We start from the raw sequence: 18,040 nt of genomic DNA on the forward strand, positions 1-18,040 counted from the left end.
GAGACAGCGAAAAAGAAGCAAAACAAAGAAAGAGAGGGGGAGAGAAATAGCAGAACTCATTGTTAAGGTTAGTACAAAGAAGCCATCACAAGACAGCCACAGTGCCACAGGTTAGAGCAAAATAACACTGCTGCAACCAAAAATGTAATCCAGAAACAATAATACCATCAAGCTTCAGCTGCAGTAGGGCTAACCAGACACACATAACATTGTGGCAAAGGACATCACACTGTTTTACTGTAAACTTTACCAAACTTTGGAATATAAAAACACATGTACACTTTTTGTTCATTCCTAATATCATTTGCTGCATGATCAGAGTTTTAGAAAACATAATTGTATATATATCATACAGCATTCAATTAGATTTCATTTATATAGTGCAATTCACAATATGTGTCATCTCACAGCACTTAACATAGTATGGTGAAGACTTTATTTTAAACAGAGAACTCAACAATCCAAAGTTGCCTTTGGATGCCCTCTGACCAAACATATGTACTCAGGCTTAGGGTTTCCTTTACCAAATAATGCAAGTCAGCATTATGTTTCTCACAGCTTCATTCAGACATACCCACCACACTGACAGCAGCTAGGTACAAAATGATTTAATTGCAGTCATAAACTGACAAAAGTTTTATTCTTATGGACTTTTCAGTTTGTAATAGACACAGCAGTTTCCGTTTTTGACATCTACAGGGACAAATACTTATTTAATCCAATGTGCCCCCAAGCAAATAGCTCTGTCTACTACTGTCATAATCTATGTTAAGGAAAGAACCACTCAGCTAAGTAAAGATAAATGACGGTCCAGCAAAACTTTAAGACCTGAAGGTCGGTCAGTTTCAAGCACACTGACACAAGTTTCTTCAAGTGCAGTCGCAAAAACATCCAATGGTGCAATGAAACTAGCTCTGATGACGAGCGCCTCAGGAAAGGAAGAGCAAAAGTTACATCTGCTGTGGAGGATAATTTGTTTTTTAACTGGACCATAACCCACAAAACATCCTGAGGCTGCATGAGTGCTTTCAAATCTGGAAGCAGAGTGATGGAGTGCTGCATCAGATGACCCAACCTCCACAATCATCCAACCTAAACCCATCTGAGATGGTTTGGGATGAGATAGCTTCCTGAGTGAAAGAAAAAGCAGCCAGCAAATGTTCAGCACATACGTAAAAAAAAGGTCCAGGAGATGACCTCAGGAAGCTGGTCGAAAGAATGCCAAGAGTTTGCAAAGTTTTTGTTACAGCAAATAGTGACTGTGTTGAGGACATTTCAAACATTTTAAAATATATTGTGCATTATTTTATATATGTCATTTCATAATTGCCATGTCTTCATTTTAGTTCTATAATGTAGAAAATAGAAAAAATGAAGAAAAGCCTTTAAATTGCATTGTAAAAAAAAATGCAATTGTATTTATTATTAAAATTATTTTGAAAATTGTTTAACAGACATTTTGTATTTTGAAACCATCTGCCTGGCAACTGAATGAAAGCTGTTCAAGAAAGAAAGCAACAATTATTGGTTGCTGCCTCCCTCAGTAAAGTGATTCAGGACGAATGAGAAAAGACCTACAGTACCATTGAAAACCACTAGATGGCAATAGAAACTTACTTTTTTTTTTTTTTTGCCCGAGACTGTATAAAGTCTTTAGTTATACTTCTGTGTGTGTTGGTAGTTAACGTAATCGCTGCACTTTGTGACTTTTATCATGGATGCCAATCAGAAATAGGCCACAAGTAAAACAATTACTATGTTTTGGCTCATTTTGTTGGTGGCGTTGATTAGCAGTCACAAGCAAGATCATAGAAATAGCAGCTACAACACATAAACACCACTGACACAAGTAGAACGGATAATATCTGAGTGACCTTCTGTTTGTTCTGTCTAAGTGCCAAGAGTTTGAGCTTCACTGTCAGACTGCTGACTGTTACCTTTACGAGCCTTCTTCTGCAGTTTCATGGTGTCAGATGATTTCTTCTTGATCTCGTGGCGTGACCTCTTGTACTCTTGAAAGAGGATGAACAGAGATGCTTTAGCAAGAGGAATGTAAAGTTCTCTGTGTGAACTCATATTATCTTGCATTTCCAATATTACCTTAAAAACACTTCCAGGAGCAAGTGGACATTGATTAAGACTTTACATTACTTGGATAAGTGGTGTTCTACATAATCTGGAAGCAAGCTAAATCTTCATGCAAACTTATCTAGAAATTATAGTCCACAAATGCGTCAGCACATGACAAGGCAGATTCTTCCTTATCAAGTAGACAGTAAAGAAGACAAAGGCACAAAAACAAACACATCAATATTAGTTAAGTGCTCGGCCTTTCCAGTGTTTATCCAGCAATGTCCTGTGATGGCATGAAATACTTGCAAGTACTGATTCCTTACAGGTTACTTTGTAACATAAACTTCTACAGTTCATCTCATGATTGTTGTGACAGTAACATTTAACAGTTGTAAATCCTGCATCACAGTGTTAAAAGAAACTGTGCACGGTGCAAGAGTCCTGTGTAGTATTCACGTATTCTTTAGTGCAGTGTTTTTATTTAATGGTGTGAGTAGATAATGGGACGTGATGGAAACAGTTCTTTTGAGATTAGCGACATGATTGTTCTTGCTAATTGACAATTAGGGAATCTTCAGCAAGATTACACTGATCAAAGAAGTGTCCCTCTTATCTTGTGTCAGATCTTTACAGTGGTCACAGAGCACAGTAGTAGGTCCACTTCATGTGTACTGAAGCTACTTCAGCAGGGAGGATGTGAGGCTAGAACTTGCAGTTCTTACTGTGGTTTCATGAATTAGCATCATAACCTGTGACGTGTGTACCTTTGGCATGATCCTTATCCAGCTGGTTGGCTGTCTTCTTCCAGTCTTCAATCTTGTCCTGGAGAGGAGTGATCAGACTCTCCATCAAAGCACTGTAGGAAAGACGAAGATACGTGCATTATAAAACTGATGAGGCACAATGCCGATAACAGAGAAAGAGAATGAGAATGAGAAAAGATTTCTCATTGAAAATCACCCCTATGGCACATATTTCCAATGTGTGATGTCTTGACAAGAGACTGATTTAGTCTGAACTAAAGCAATCCTAATATTCTCACCTCTGAGCCCCACTGAAAAAGACACAGTACAGATACAGTATATTTCTGGAATAAGACTTTTATATAAATTCCCTTTACTAATTGTTTCACTTCATAATTTTGGTATCTGGAACACTGTCCTCCTCTCTATCCATGCATACATGTGTGATACAAATGCTTGTACGTAAGGTAAATGCAGCATTATTGGAGTATATACATACTGTAGAGACACAAACACCAAAGCTCTGAGTTTGATTCAGTCTTCAGAAAACCCCCTGTCATTACCACAACTTTAGATCATCATTATCATCACCATCAATGTAATAGATTTTGCTGTGGAAAAGACATTAGAAAGTATGAAGAATGAAGGAAAAGGCAAACAATGGTTGAAAACAGACTCTTGGTGAGGTTTCCGGAGTGGTCTGTGTTGCGTGCCAATGCTTGTATTTATTTAGAGTCATTTAAATATGTACAGACAGAGCAATGTTCCTAATGGAATCCATACAGCCCACAGAAAAACCTCAACAAACATGTGTCCCATCATACTTCCTAAAACAAGGTCAGCTTTAGATGGAAACAGTCACAATGTTTACCATTTTATGACTCATGGGAAACCCTGACGGGTTGCAGTGTAAGATCAGCAAATGAAGTAAACCAGGCAAAGGAAGGAGTATAAAGACAGAAACAGTGAGAGGGAGAAGACAGTTGAAAGCATGTTTCTTACTTGGTGAACTGGCGAAGTTTGGCCTCAATGCTGCGATGTCTCATGCACATCCTGGTCAGAGCCGAACCAATATCTCTGGTTGCCCCTTGAAACACAAAACAGCCAGAATCATAATGTGACACATGCCCACACATAGAGATGATACAAAACAGCCTCACTGCATAGTCACCACAAAAGGCTCTTTTTCATTCCACACACATGTAAATCACAAAGCTGTGACCAATATTTACATGAAAGCTGTTAGTGTTCTGTGTAAAGTAAAGGCATTCTATCTTTCAAACAGATGAGCAACTACAGGGGTTTTGTATTCTTTTACAAAAAGTCTGTATTTACACAGGAACCCTATTTACTTCTTGCATATAGTGCACACACTCCCAGTTTCATCCAAATAAAGTCGTGTCTCGTGAGTGTGTGTTTGTGTGAGAGCCAGAGCCCAGAGACCCAGTTTCGTGAGCAGCTAACCTGCTGCTGTAAACACCCATCTATTTTAAGGTAGTAGGTCTGTGTGGAAAAAGCTGACCCCAGAGTTTAAATCAGTTTAAGCGATGGCAGACACCACTAACTTCCAAACAAGGTGCTCAGAGCTGCTGCTGCCACAGTACAGGTGGAAAGCAAACACGAGAAACGTGATTATAGATTCACTCTCATGCGATGTGCTTAAAGACTTTCCAGCAGAGTTAAGGCTTATACAGTATACAGTGCCTCGAGAATACCATAATCACTACTGCCACTGAAACGTACACACTGGAAAATTCAGATTAAACAGCAGCCAAATGGGATTTCCTCAAGAGACACTGTTTATCATAAGGGCTTACACAGGCTTACACAGGAAAATGTGGTGAGTGCAGAGGGAGGAGCAGCGTTATTCCAAAATGTTATGCTCCAGATTAATATTTTCATCCAAAATTGATCCAGTGTATGAAAGATGATTTATTGAGAGTTTTCCAGAATGAATAGGATGTAAATTTAAGGTTAAAAAAGCAATGTTTATCTAAACTTCCAACATAAATGTACAATTTGCTTTGACAATACTCAAATTTCAAATCTGCCAACAAAGTAATTTATAACTAAATTTTAAAAAAAAGTACATTTACTTATCAAAACAGAAAAACATCTTATCTACATTTACCACATAGAACACAGATAAAAGATTTGCATGGACTTGCCAGGTCACCAGAGGATGCATTGTAATATCTTTGGTGATGCTCAATCTGTTCCATCGGTGCCACCAGAAAAACTGCTTTGAAACAAGTTAATGTAAGTCTAACATGTCCCCAGAGGGTTTGTCTCAAATTTCTCAAACTGCTCAAAAAACGGTACAGATTGTTAATTCTACCAAGCCTATAATATGTCTGGAACATTGTTCCAGAAACAAATGTTTTCTGAATGATCAATCGAGAACTGTGGTGATCCTTCTACACACCCTAATCTAGTGCTAAAATCTGTTCTTTATGACTGAATGCCAAACAATGACATTCCAATCAGTGTCTGTTGCACTGAGTGTTTAGTTATGACATGACAGCACAGCAAAATGCTTCCTAAGCAGGGGAGCACAGTAACAGCCACCTGCTAAATATCAGCATGTTAGCACCATCATAATGAGCAAGTTAACATGCTGAGGTTGGCATTTGGCTGTCTCCAAACACAGCCTCACAGAGCCACTGGTATGGCTGTCACCCTTTGGTCACCTTATATGAACTTTGTAAAAACTGACAGAACATGTAAGTGGGGGTAACCAAAAGGTCCAGTCACTGAGGCTACAGGTTGGGAAAGATTTTAATTACAGTTACATTAAAAATAAATACATACATTTAAAAAAAAAAAAAAAAGATGAAACACAAACTCAAGTTTCCTGAATGAAGTCAGACATCCCACTCAGCATCTTTATTTTCTGCCTTAATTGCTTCATAAAAAGGGCATACTACTACCTGCTCCGGTACCAAACATTGTTAATGCTAAAACTACTGACATTTAATAGGACAACATAGCTTTGAATGCATAATTATTGGTTACCGAAGTGACAAGCAATGACGGAGCTTTATGCTGTGTGTGTTTAATCTGTGCTATCTATTACATATAATTTCATGTAATCTGTGTGGGACATTCTCTGTTCTAATTGGAAACAGAGCAACCCTGTGCTGCCTGGACTGATCACTCTGGAACGCCTTGCTCATGAGCACCTCAATCGTAATTGCTCATTTCATTTCCTCATCAGCCAGTCTGCAGATTCAAATCAACAACCCTCTGATTAAAATGATCACGAGGCATATAGTCACATATGCTACCACATACCGCTACACTCACAAACACTGAACCACACGTACACACAAACACTTACACTGTGTTGTTCACATCCAGAGAGAAGTCCTCCATTCATAATTAACAAATTCCTCCCACACGCCTCCTGTTCTACCCGGCAACCATTCAATAAAGCAGAGCCACCCTCCCCCAAACACACACATTCATAGACACAAACACACATACTTAAAATATACAAGTGTACTCCATGCATGCCGATCAGTTGCTCAACTGAAGCGGTATTTTCAACTGTGTGTGCTGACAATGTAATCAATTCCCAAATCAGTGAGTGGATCTTGAAACTGACATAAGGAGCGAGTAAAGCTAATGAATAGAGTGAGTGTGTGATATTTTCTGTGGAAAGGAAAGGATGATTTGGGAAAGAAATGAGAGAGGAAGAGATGGAGGAGAGATGAGAGAGCATGAGGACGAGAGGGGTCGCCTTGCTCATTTTAATGAGCTCACTGCTGAAGAGAGAACCATGGGACTGGAGTTACAGCCAAGTCTCTGTGCGTGTGTGTGTGTGTGTGTGTGTGTGTGTGTGTGTTTGATCTCTACATTTATGATGGTTCTCTTCCTGTTTGTCTGTTATTACCAGGCCTCTCCAACTCCATAGGAGATCAACAAGTAGATGAGAACACAAACTACTTGCATCTGAAATACAGCTACTGTGTGTGTGCGTGCATGTGGGTATGTGTGTGTGTGAGTCTGTGTGTGTGTGTGTGTGTGTGTGTGTGTGTGTGTGTGTATGTTCAAGTCAGTGCTAATTTGTCTTACAAAGCAAATCACTGTTTTTAGCACGTTGCTTAACAAAAAGAGGTTCAACAACCCTCAAACCAAACTTAGTCTGTCTTCTTTGAAGTTACTAGTTTATGTTCATGTTCATTAAATGCCATCATGTGAATGAGTTTTAGTTGTACAAATACTGTAGGTCTATGATGCTGTAATGATTTGGCAAATAGAAAAAAAACAACAAAAAAAAACAAAACTGGCACTCTCGATCCGAGACGTTCACAAATTGAAAAATGTAAAATTCCAATGCAATGCAATCACTAAAATACCTTGTATTAAAAAACAAAAAACCCCCAAAAAACCCTTCTGTCCAGGTGCAGGTTGTCTCCTGGAATCTGATCACTACAGCAACCATTCTTCCAACCTGCTTTTTTTAAGTTAAGCAAGTTCCAGATGTGAAACGCCGATGTAACTCTGTTGTAGGAATTTCAAAAGGAAATCTGTAATCAGCTGCTTTTAATGCATTAGTGTGTGACTGTTGTTACTTAAAGCGACAATCATCAACACATATTTTCTATAACACCTATTGTTCAGATGACCATCATCTCTGATTTTGGAATCAGTGACATTACATTTTTGTTCATCATTACTCTTATCAGTGTTGTTTCCAGATGCAGCAGGCAGCTGTTTCTTTCCAAGTACACTGATGGCCCCATTATAAGCCTCTACAGAAGACAAAGTCAGCAATCAGGTGTTCAAACTAGGGGAGCACTTAGCAGCTCCAGAACTAGATAGCTCCTTCAGGAGAGTGAATGTTGCACTATAATTCATCAAGCTGTCACATTAATGTTGCTCGATGTCTGCTGGATGTGTACATAGGCAACTGTTTGTAAACACGTTCACTGTAGTAACTTGATTATATGTTAGTTTTGTGTTTACATCTTTTTTGCCCCAAAAGTGATCAGATCAGATATACAATATTTGCCCCAATGAGCATTCAAGTGCAGCAACATCACAAGACAAACACACTGATAATATTCATACAGTCATGTTATTAATATTACAGTTCAAAACCTTCTTAGTCAAAGGAACTAAATATTTCTTGTCGTACTATCTCACCCTTGGAGTCGCCCACCAGCCAGGAGTAGCAGACATTCTGGATAGAACATGTGAGATGACTCTCGAATCGTGTTTCTGACCAGCTTGAGGACTGTTTCTTGTTTGTATGCCACCACTTGCAGGTAGTTATTGAAAATTAGAACCAGTTCTCAACTAACTTCCTTGGTAAAGTAAAGGTTAAATAAAATAAATAAATAAGTTTGGCCAAAACTTAAGTTAAAACAAGTTTATCCATCCATCCATTATCTATACACCGTTTAATCCTCACTAGGGTCGCGAGGGGACTGGAGACTATCCCAGCCAACTTAGGGTGAAGGCAGGAGACACCCTGGACAGGTCGCCAGTCTATCACAGGGCTACACTTAGAGACAGACAACCAAGCACACTCACATTCACACCAACGGACAATTTAGAATCACCAATGAACCTCAACATGTTTTTGGACTGTGGGAGGAAGCTGGAGAACCCAGAGAGAACCCACGCTGCACGGGGAGAACATGCAAACTCCACGCAGAAAGATCCCGGGTGTCCTCACCGGGACGCGAACCGGTGACCTTCTTCCTGCGAGGCAACTGTGCTCACCACAGACCCACCCTGCAGTCCTAAAACAGGTTTATCTAAAACAATACACAACGTATTGAAATAAAAAAGCCTAAAATTCTACACATGGCATGAGTGACAGGTGTCTACTTACAGGTAAACTGTATTTGGAACATTCCAGAAAATGTGTAATTTGTATTTATTGAGTATTTATTTTAGCATCCCACAAAAATCCTAAAAAATACTTTTTAAAGCTGCTTTTCTGTAGTTTTTTCCTGTGATAAATGGAAATGACAGTCAAGTATTAGGAATTTCTGTTGCCTTCAAGTAAAACATGCATATTTATGGTTTTATAGTTTTTGTTCATTTTTAACATTTATAGTTTGTTTTCACTTATTTCTTGTGAAACAGCATTCAACGATTAGCCCACCATTCTCTACCTCCTTTCTATCTGTCCAGCAGAGAGGAGGGACTCCTTCCTGGGAAATATGTTTTTTCTTTGCTTCCTTCCTTTGCTCTTCACTCGCTCTCCCTTTTTTGTTTTTTATCTGCTTCCTGAATACAAAGCTCACTGTAAACACATACGTCTGTTAGTGAGAGGATCCTACCCAGACAAGCAACTATGCAGTAGTTTTACAGATGTCGAATAAGTTTGTATCATTTCTATGGTGACAATTGTGGAAACCCATTATTTCATTAAGAACACACTATATAATGTATAGTATTTGCAGCAAATAGGGCTTTTTTTGTCACATAGTTATTATGGCAACCACTTTGGTCAACTAAAAAAATTTCAGTATAGAATTAATAATGTAAAATTGTATGAGCTATAATGGCCAAGATGGAAATTTAAAAATTACATGTGAAGGCACAATCCTAAAGTGGAGTTGTTAGGGCGCATACCACATGGTAGCAAAATGTCCTGAGTTGAATTCCCTGGCAGGGGCTCATTTACTGCATGTCATTCTGCTGTTTTATTTCCCCCACTTCTCCCAGTTTTTCTCCACTGAGCCTATCAAAAATAAATAAACAAAGACATACAATTCCTCAAAAAGACATATGTAAATAAGGAACTCCAGCCATATTCTTTTTCAGTATGCACCACGTATCCTCCAGTATAAAATCTTGAGCACATTTGATCATGTTTAGTCAATGACCAGGCAAAGTGTGAGCCTGCCAAGTGAATGGTAAAGTAACTGTTCTTCTTCATCACCTAGCAACTGACTTAACTGACAGGTTTGTTACGGTTTCCATGACAGCGCAGATCTTGGCCTGTTGCTAAGGTGAGAATCTGAATGTTTGTTGCTAAGGTCAAATTGTCTGCTGCTACGGAAACGAATGTCTGAACTGCGCTGTGAGAGACACTGAAAGACGGAGAAGGAATACCACACACATATACAGCATGCAGGCACTCACTCACTCACACAGTAACCTCACTGTGAAAACCGGAAGAGGTGTCAGAGAGCGGTGGGAACAGGAAACGATAAACCAGCACACACACACACACACACATACAGAGCTTACATAACTTAATTATCAAGAATACCACTGGTTTTTTTTGGAGGACATACACAATGTATAATTTAGCATGTCAGTAAGTTTAACACAGAAATGCAATAACCATTTCTAAAAGGTGTTTTAGTCTTAAAGTGTTTTTGGAAGAGGTCTTCTATTTCTCTGTTCAGCTAACACCACATCTTCCTGGAGTAATTACAGGTACTATATCATTACAGCTACAGTTGCACATACAAATATATGCTGCTGTATACTGTTGCCTTACCAGGAAATTCATTGAGCCTCTTCTGCTCTCTAATGATAGCATCTCTCTCTCTCCCTCTCTCCCTCTCTGTTTCTTTGCCTGGGGCATCTCTGGCCTTCCCACCAGTGCATCTCCATGGCAACTATTATCTGTAATGTTGCAGAAAGAGTCGACAGCCTCTGGCTTTCGTTTTGCTGTGCAACGCAAGCAAACATGCAACTGAAGAAGTAAAAGGCAGTGATGACCACACAGTTATTCTACTTGGATAACCTCATCCAGCATATGTATGTATGTCTGTCCCGCTTTCTCTCTCTCTCCCTATGTGTGTGTGTGTGTGAGAGAGAAAGAGTTGTGTTTGGCGATGAAACAGTGCGGTGTGGCTGTATATCTTATTCTGCTCTGCAAAACATTTATTAACCATCGACATCCGAACATGACATCAAATCTGTATTTCAGGGAATTTTGTTGGATGGAAAACTAACGTGACCGGGCCCTGAAGGCACAGTCGATATGTGAAGGCTGCCAATGACTGCAGAGACACTGCCAAACTTTCAACCTTTGTTTATCTTTAACATTGCTGACAATGCACTCCTGTCATCACCAACCTCACGATAGCCTGACTGCGATTTTTTAGGTCAAGACTGATTTTGACACTTCTCAGAATATATTCCTAAAAAGTAATTTTAACTTAAACATATAAGACAAATAAATGGTAAATATAGATCTTTAGTTAGATTCAATAAAGAGCTGTACAATGTGCTTATTTTTCACCAATTCATACTTACACACACACTTACACACCAATCAGAGCTCCCATGCAAGATGCTGCCATTAGGATTCAGTGTCTTGCCTAAATACACTTCAGCCCAATGAGTTGCCAGAGAATGAACTGCTCACCTTGTGACTAGTGGACAACCTGTATTGTCCACATTAAGACACTTTACTACAATAAACTACTGTAACTATAACATAATACTAAACAATCAAATTATCAGTGCTCTCTGGCAGACAAATTATGTAATGATGACACTGATTTTATTATTATTACTACTTCTAATCTATATTGGTATTTCTGTATCGCAGATTTTGTTCAGTTGGCATTGACACTAATACTGTTATCTGAAATTCTACACTCCTACACTGTACTCTATAAGGAACACCACAGTACTTACAGTATACTGCTCTAAAACCAGCCTCAGTTCTTCATGCCATGGATTCCACACAATGTTGGAAACCTTTCTCTGAGATTCAGTTTCACCTTGACATGACTGCAATATTTCTGCAGATTTGTCTGCTGCACAGTCATTCTGCAAATCTTCTACTATGCCACATCCCAAAGGTGTTTTATTGGATTCAGATCTGGTGATGCAGGTCACGGAAATACAGTGAACTCATTGTCATGTTCAGCCAGTTGTACACTCTTAAATTTAATCCAGTCAGATATTATTGGTTATGTTGCAAATCCGCTAGAAGCCTCATTGCATTAGCAGTGGCAGATGTTAATTGATATTCAGTAACACTGGCTATGACAGGCACCTACATAGATCGAGGGGTCAGCTATAGGGTCAACACACACGCACACACACACACACACACACACACATATGTGTACATATAAAGGATAATGAGAAAAAGAAGAATGAAGGAGGCAGACAATGTGAGAAAGAAACAATGTTGTAGGTGATATAAGGAGGAAGAGGACTATGGAGTCAGGGATGACGGTGCTTTTGTGTCTGGGGTGGCATAACAAGGAGGGAGGGTTAACGCCAAAGCAGGTGAGGCTGTGGTTGCCAAGGTTACAGACGTCTGCAGCAGCCGCCCATCTGTTCCCCTGACACCAGCATCTCTGCGGTGACACAGCAACAATAAGAGGACGGGAGAGAGTTAGACCAAAAGAAAGACAGGAAAGAGGAGACAAAGAGAAGAGGAGAAGGAGGTGATGAGGAGACAGATTAAAGAGGGGAAGGCAGGCAAAGGCAGAGACTGCAGTAGTAGCAGATAAAGCAGAATTATTCATGAGGCCTAGATTCTCCTCTCACCATGAAACTAAGTCTGAGATTGTGCTTTCCAGACAACCAGGCAGCCAGTCACCCCGGCCAAAACAAGCCATCAGTCTCTGATACAACAGCATCTACAGTACACACACTAAACTGTGCTCCAGTGTAAACCCTGTGCAGTAAACCTCCCACACCGCATGCTGAAGGAATGCATTACAGCATGAAACATTATACTTAAGGAATAAGCCACAAGAGGCCGTGGTTTGGAAGGATTTTGATTGAGGAGAAAACTATTAGAAATGGTGTAAAGGCTCATTAAGTGTGCTGATCAATAATGTAGTTAATAGTGTGGTGAATAATATGTGTGATATGTTATTTTGTAATGAGTTAACACCCAGATGAAAAAGAAAACTGTAAAATAGTCATATCTAGCTTCCACATCTCACCTGAACCCTGTTGCAACATATCACAGCTTCACCAGAATGTAACTGTTGAGTTGGATGTTTTTACAGCCAGTACATCAATTTTAAATGAGCTCATGGTGAGCATGTTTACCTGTCTGCCTTCTGTTCAGACCAGAGGCAGGAGAAGGAAAGGTCTCAAGAATTAAGGCAAAGCTTGTTGGCAGAAATAAAAACATTTGTCTCACAAAAGTTTAGCCTCTGTCGAAATTAGAAGAAGGTTTTTAAGCAGCAGTTAAAAGACGGGGGGGTGTATTATTCGGATCTCAAAATTGCTATCCGGATACCAGCACAACTACCGAATATTCAGATATTCGATTATTCGGGTCCAGCCCTGAAACCAAAACAATGTTACTATTGTCTCTTTAAAGATTTTTTTTCAGTCATTGGGTTGTAATTGTAGGCTGCAAGGTGGTTCGGTGGTTAGCACCATTGCCTTGCAGCTAGAAGGTCCCCGGTTCGCGTCCCAGTGTGGACACTTACAGACACGGTTGTCTGTCTCTAAGTGTAGCCCTGTGATAGACTGGCAACCTGTCCAGGGTGTCCCCTGCCTTCACCCTAAGTCAGCTGGGATAGACTCCAGGCTCCCCCTTGACCCAAGTGAGGATGAAGCAGTGTATAGACGATGGATGGGTGGGTTGTAATTGCAAAAAAGACAATGACCTATAAGTAAGGATATCGGAAACAACCTCAAACACCACTCGAGTCTCTAACACACTATAGCTGTGATGTGTTGTAGAATTTTATTTGTAAAAGTGGAAATATCTTAAGAGAGTAAAGTGTCCAGTTCAAAGGAAAATTCCACCCGGTGCATTTCACATTAATGTGCCTATCATGGCTCTGAGTGTCAGGCTAACTTTGCATTCTCCATCTCCATTGTAGAGATTCAGGAAAATGGCATTTTTCAGGGGGAAATTAGCATGAGCTCCCTGCTGCTTTCCAAAGACGGCTGACTTTTACATGAATCATTTTAAGCATTTGTTTTAAAATCTCACTCAGAGTAAAGACTTAGGTGAGCCATCTTGGGTGAATGTTTTGGTAACTGCATTTGCTTCTGTACGGGGAGACAGACATTCTGTCTGGCATGTTTTGGTCTTTTCAGTTGATTTTTGGGGAGATGAAACACCATCTACAGAATGGCAATGTTAATCAACGACACTGAATCATTAGCTGGCGTTCCACAGCTGTAATTAATTCCTGCATGGACACATGGAGATTTTTGGGAAATCTGACATCAACAGGTCCCATTCTTTGCACAGTTGTCTTCCTCAGCCAGCAGCAGAGCAGTGAGCACAAGAACATCGGCAGTTTCCCGAGGTACATGATCTTTCAGAACATCCTGTTATCAAGCTGTCTCCATCCCCGCAGTGAAAGTCAACCTTACACGTACAATGAACCAGCCTGTAGTTACAACAGTGTATGTTCTAGGAGGCAGATTTCAGGATTTAACTTTGGTCAGACTGAAAACCACAGGGAGCCAACTGCCTCGCTAAACGCCACTCACAAGCTGTTTTATGTGACTGCTCATTTTCCTGAATCTCTACAACTGAGAAGTTATCATGACCTATAGAAACACAACAGCTTCATTATTGGGAAATATGTCATTGTTAAAAGAAGTGTAATTCTCTTTCAACTGCAACCTGATTCAAACTATTTTGTCCTAACTCACAGTGTGTCCCACCTAAAATATGTCAACCTTCAACAGGACTGGGACTGCAAGTTGTGCTGTCAGTCAGAAATTGTTCCCGTTAACAGATATTGTTATACTCACTCACACACACACGACAACATGCCAGTTTTGACCTCTGACCCCCTCACTGAAGCCGTGATATCAGTCAGAAGGCCATGCCGAGGTCACTTCCTGTCAAAGCATATCTCTCCGCCCCAACTCCTGTTGCCATGGTGATAGGAGGTTCAGACTGACAATGACAGCTGAAGTGACACAAGTTTCTCAAGGCTAAAAAAAAAAGTTGTAACACATTAACTGTTTCCACACAACTGCCAAACGAATTCTTGTAAACTGAGTCTCTGTCTTTTTTATGTCTAGATATTTTATTATTTAATAATTGAACTAAAGGGTTTGTTGTCCATTGCTGTCTATTTTACTCAAAGGGATGTGCAAAATTCAGTTTAACAACAGAATTCTTATCTTCCTCATGGTCTGTATCATCTTCAGAAATCTTTTAATTTATAATTTGTTTGCATATCTAACATCTCGCTATCATATTTTGCAACATAATTTCTTGACAGTAAGCCCTGCTGCGGTTTAATGCTGATGCTGCTGCTTATCAGACACTGTCCTCAGCGACCCATCACGCTGGAGAGTGTGACCCAGATGAGTGTCTGTTGTGATAAACCTGAACAATCAATGTTCTGGTCCAGTCTGGTTGATTTCCACAGTCAGTCACTTCTTTCCCCAGTCATACAGCATTTATAAATCTTTATGAAGTGCTGTGGCCACAACAAAGAGAAGAAGACGCACCTCCATCTGTCCAATGTATTTTTATTCATGCTGTGGAATAATTAAGAACACTGTCTGGTGTTCAGTCTACTGAGGTCAGCTGCTTTTTTCACAAAAGAGAAGATTTAGGACATCTTACTGATGTATATTAAATTGATATCAGTCCTGGAGAGGAAGAGACAGTCCATAACTGGTATGGATATTCACACTTTGCACCTAACTCTTGATCAATGATATCTGAAAGAGCAGATGAAACAGAAAATGTAGCGCACAGCCTAGTGAGCCAATGTCTAATGTCCACTTGTTTTGCAGGTAATTCCCATTTTTTGACAGTAAATCTAGTGTATTGTTTCATGCATGAAATAAAACTAAATTTCAGCACACATCAGCCACAATATTAAACTGTACAAATAATAGAGAGACTTATTACAAAAGATAATGTTGTATCTGTCGTGTTTTTGGTTTTGATTTCAAAAATTAAATAAAATGTTGTATTGTATGTTTGACACTGGTGCAACTATTTATAACTATCCCACTTCAGTCCTGAAATGTTTATGTCACATTATTTGTGGTAAAGGTAGCATTTCCCCCGATTAATCACATCATCAGCCAGTATTGGGCTTTCACACTTTATACCAGTGATGTTACTCCACATGGCGTACCTCTATACACAGACACATAAAAGTCCAGGTCTTTCCACTACATGCTGCCAGTTCATAGGACTACGCAAACCAGATTCCCTGCCAATACCCGACCTGTCTCATACCTGCCTTCCCTTAGCAGCTGCCACCTGATTGTCATTTAGACAATGATATTGAACAGTTGAGCTCAGGTCTTAGATGGTCAGACCTACCTACACATCCTATCTCAATGTTTTACTGCTGGCTGCATAGCAAATTACCCCACAGGGATAATGAAGACTCCTTGAACCTTGAACAGCATTACGTCAACATTGAAGAATGGTCTGGCTCTACCTATTATCATTCTACTGTAGCAAATGGAATTTTGACAACAATTATTGTAAAATATACAGGCTTGTACCCCTAAGTCTACATCCTGGTGACTCAGACAAGTTGTGCCCTAAAACATTCAATACAGTGAAAAGATTTTATCCCTATTCATATCACCCACCCTAAGGGTGTGGCAAAATGACTGCAAACTGTTTAACTTGGATGCAGAATGGTAATTCCAGTCAGAAAGGAATGTATTGTGTAATGAAATCAAATTCATTCTGATCACAGAAACAGGATGCTATGTGCTATGCTACGCTATGTCTCATTCTAAAGTATTAGTCTTGCTCTTTCACATCTTCTCTGTCTATTGTTAATATGCACAGATTCTTGTCCTAGAGAAAGGTGTTTTGCCTCCTGCCATGGGGGAATACGAATCCAAACAACTTGACAGGTCAAAGCATAGTCTTGGATTTGGAAAAGCAACAAAACAGTATGCATAATAAGAGCTTCTGTGCACTCAGGTTGCACAGCATTTCTCTTCCTTCTCACATACAGCTTAACATGCATCAACTCACCCTGCAATGCACTGAATTTTCTTTTGTTCTCTTTCCTTCTCTGACATTTTAAGAACTGATAAAATTTACTACTGTTTGTGATAAAATAAATAAATAAATACATTAAAAAGTTAAATGCATGGTTTTGTCTATTGGAATGAATGTAATTTCATTCACATTTACCAAACCCTGAGATCCAGAAAATCTGACCTGAGTACAGCAGTATGGGCAGGAAAACATCACTGTTTCAGGACCACAAAGACCAGTTGGCAAACAGCCTTAACATCAAAGAGCTCACTTTAGCGTCATAGAAGAAGTGCACTGCCGAACTGCTTCCTTATTCACCAAACGGACAAGCACAGATGTACAACCATGTACCCCAAAGCTCGGAGCCTTGGACCCATTAAGATGCAGGATACTGTAGAACAGTGAGTGTGCTGGTGTAATGGTTTAGAGTGGAGTCAGCTGGGCCTGGGAAAGCATGCACATTCTCTGGCTTTGATTACAGAGGCTTTAAATCACACTTACACACACACACTCACGAACACACACGCACACACACACACACACACACACACAGAAAGGCACACATGAATATACAAACTGAAATAGAGATACACACTCGCTCCCTGGAGACCAAGACAGGGCTGAACTCCAGGCCTCCAGACAGGGCATATTTACTCAAAAATGGAGGGTTGTTGCCAAAGGACAGCTTCTGATGCTAAAAATACCTACAGAGAAAGTGAAAGCAGCCGGGCCAGCTTGCACCTACATTACACAAGAATGTCGGAAACATGTAAAAAGGGAAAAAGAAAAAATGCAGGAGTTCAGTGGGACTTAAAAGGCTATCTGCTGGACTGGTCTTCCACATGCTGTGTTTACCAGTATGGGGAGAAAAGCAAATGTAAGCTATACGACATCTAGAGACTATAAAGAGATCTGACCTGACTCTACCCGTTATAGTCTTTAACCTGCCACATAGTTACTATACAGTGCTCACATTCTATGGTGTTAGAAAGACAGTTCTCTCTTTTTTTCTTTCTCAACTTGCTAAAAACCATGAACTTTGAACTGTTGTAAAATTTTAGCAGCTAAATCAAAGATATAACTTAATAGGTATATGAATAAAACTCTAGCCAGCTGACTTTGCTAGGTAGTGTACAATAATTCTTTAGCTATTCTGACAAGAATTTCAGAATCATTAATGAATTGACCAGACCCAGGCCTGTGTCAGGTGTAGTTTTCCAGGAGATGTGTGAAGCTCAATTGGATAAAATTAAATTAAAATAAATTCCAGTAGTGTTACAATACAACTGGATTGGACTGAAATATGTAGCTCTTCTTGGGG

The 18,040-nt window shown here is 39.7% G+C and overlaps 1 protein-coding gene across 1 annotated transcript in view; it reads right to left on the reverse strand.

Moving 5' to 3' along the window:
* Positions 1 to 18,040, reverse strand: part of LOC103355402 (MTSS1-like protein) — a 74,250-nt gene that overhangs the window by 13,732 nt on the left and 42,478 nt on the right. Inside the window, exons 4-6 of the mRNA XM_008279190.1 lie at positions 3,819 to 3,903; positions 2,838 to 2,929; positions 1,938 to 2,012 (exon numbers count right to left, since the gene is read on the reverse strand). Of these exons, the coding sequence (XP_008277412.1) occupies positions 1,938 to 2,012; positions 2,838 to 2,929; positions 3,819 to 3,903 (252 nt within the window). The remainder of the gene's footprint in view (positions 1 to 1,937; positions 2,013 to 2,837; positions 2,930 to 3,818; positions 3,904 to 18,040) is intronic.

Source organism: Stegastes partitus, unplaced genomic scaffold (genome assembly GCF_000690725.1).
Source record: "Stegastes partitus isolate 25-593 unplaced genomic scaffold, Stegastes_partitus-1.0.2 Scaffold147, whole genome shotgun sequence".
Taxonomy (NCBI): domain Eukaryota; kingdom Metazoa; phylum Chordata; class Actinopteri; family Pomacentridae; genus Stegastes; species Stegastes partitus.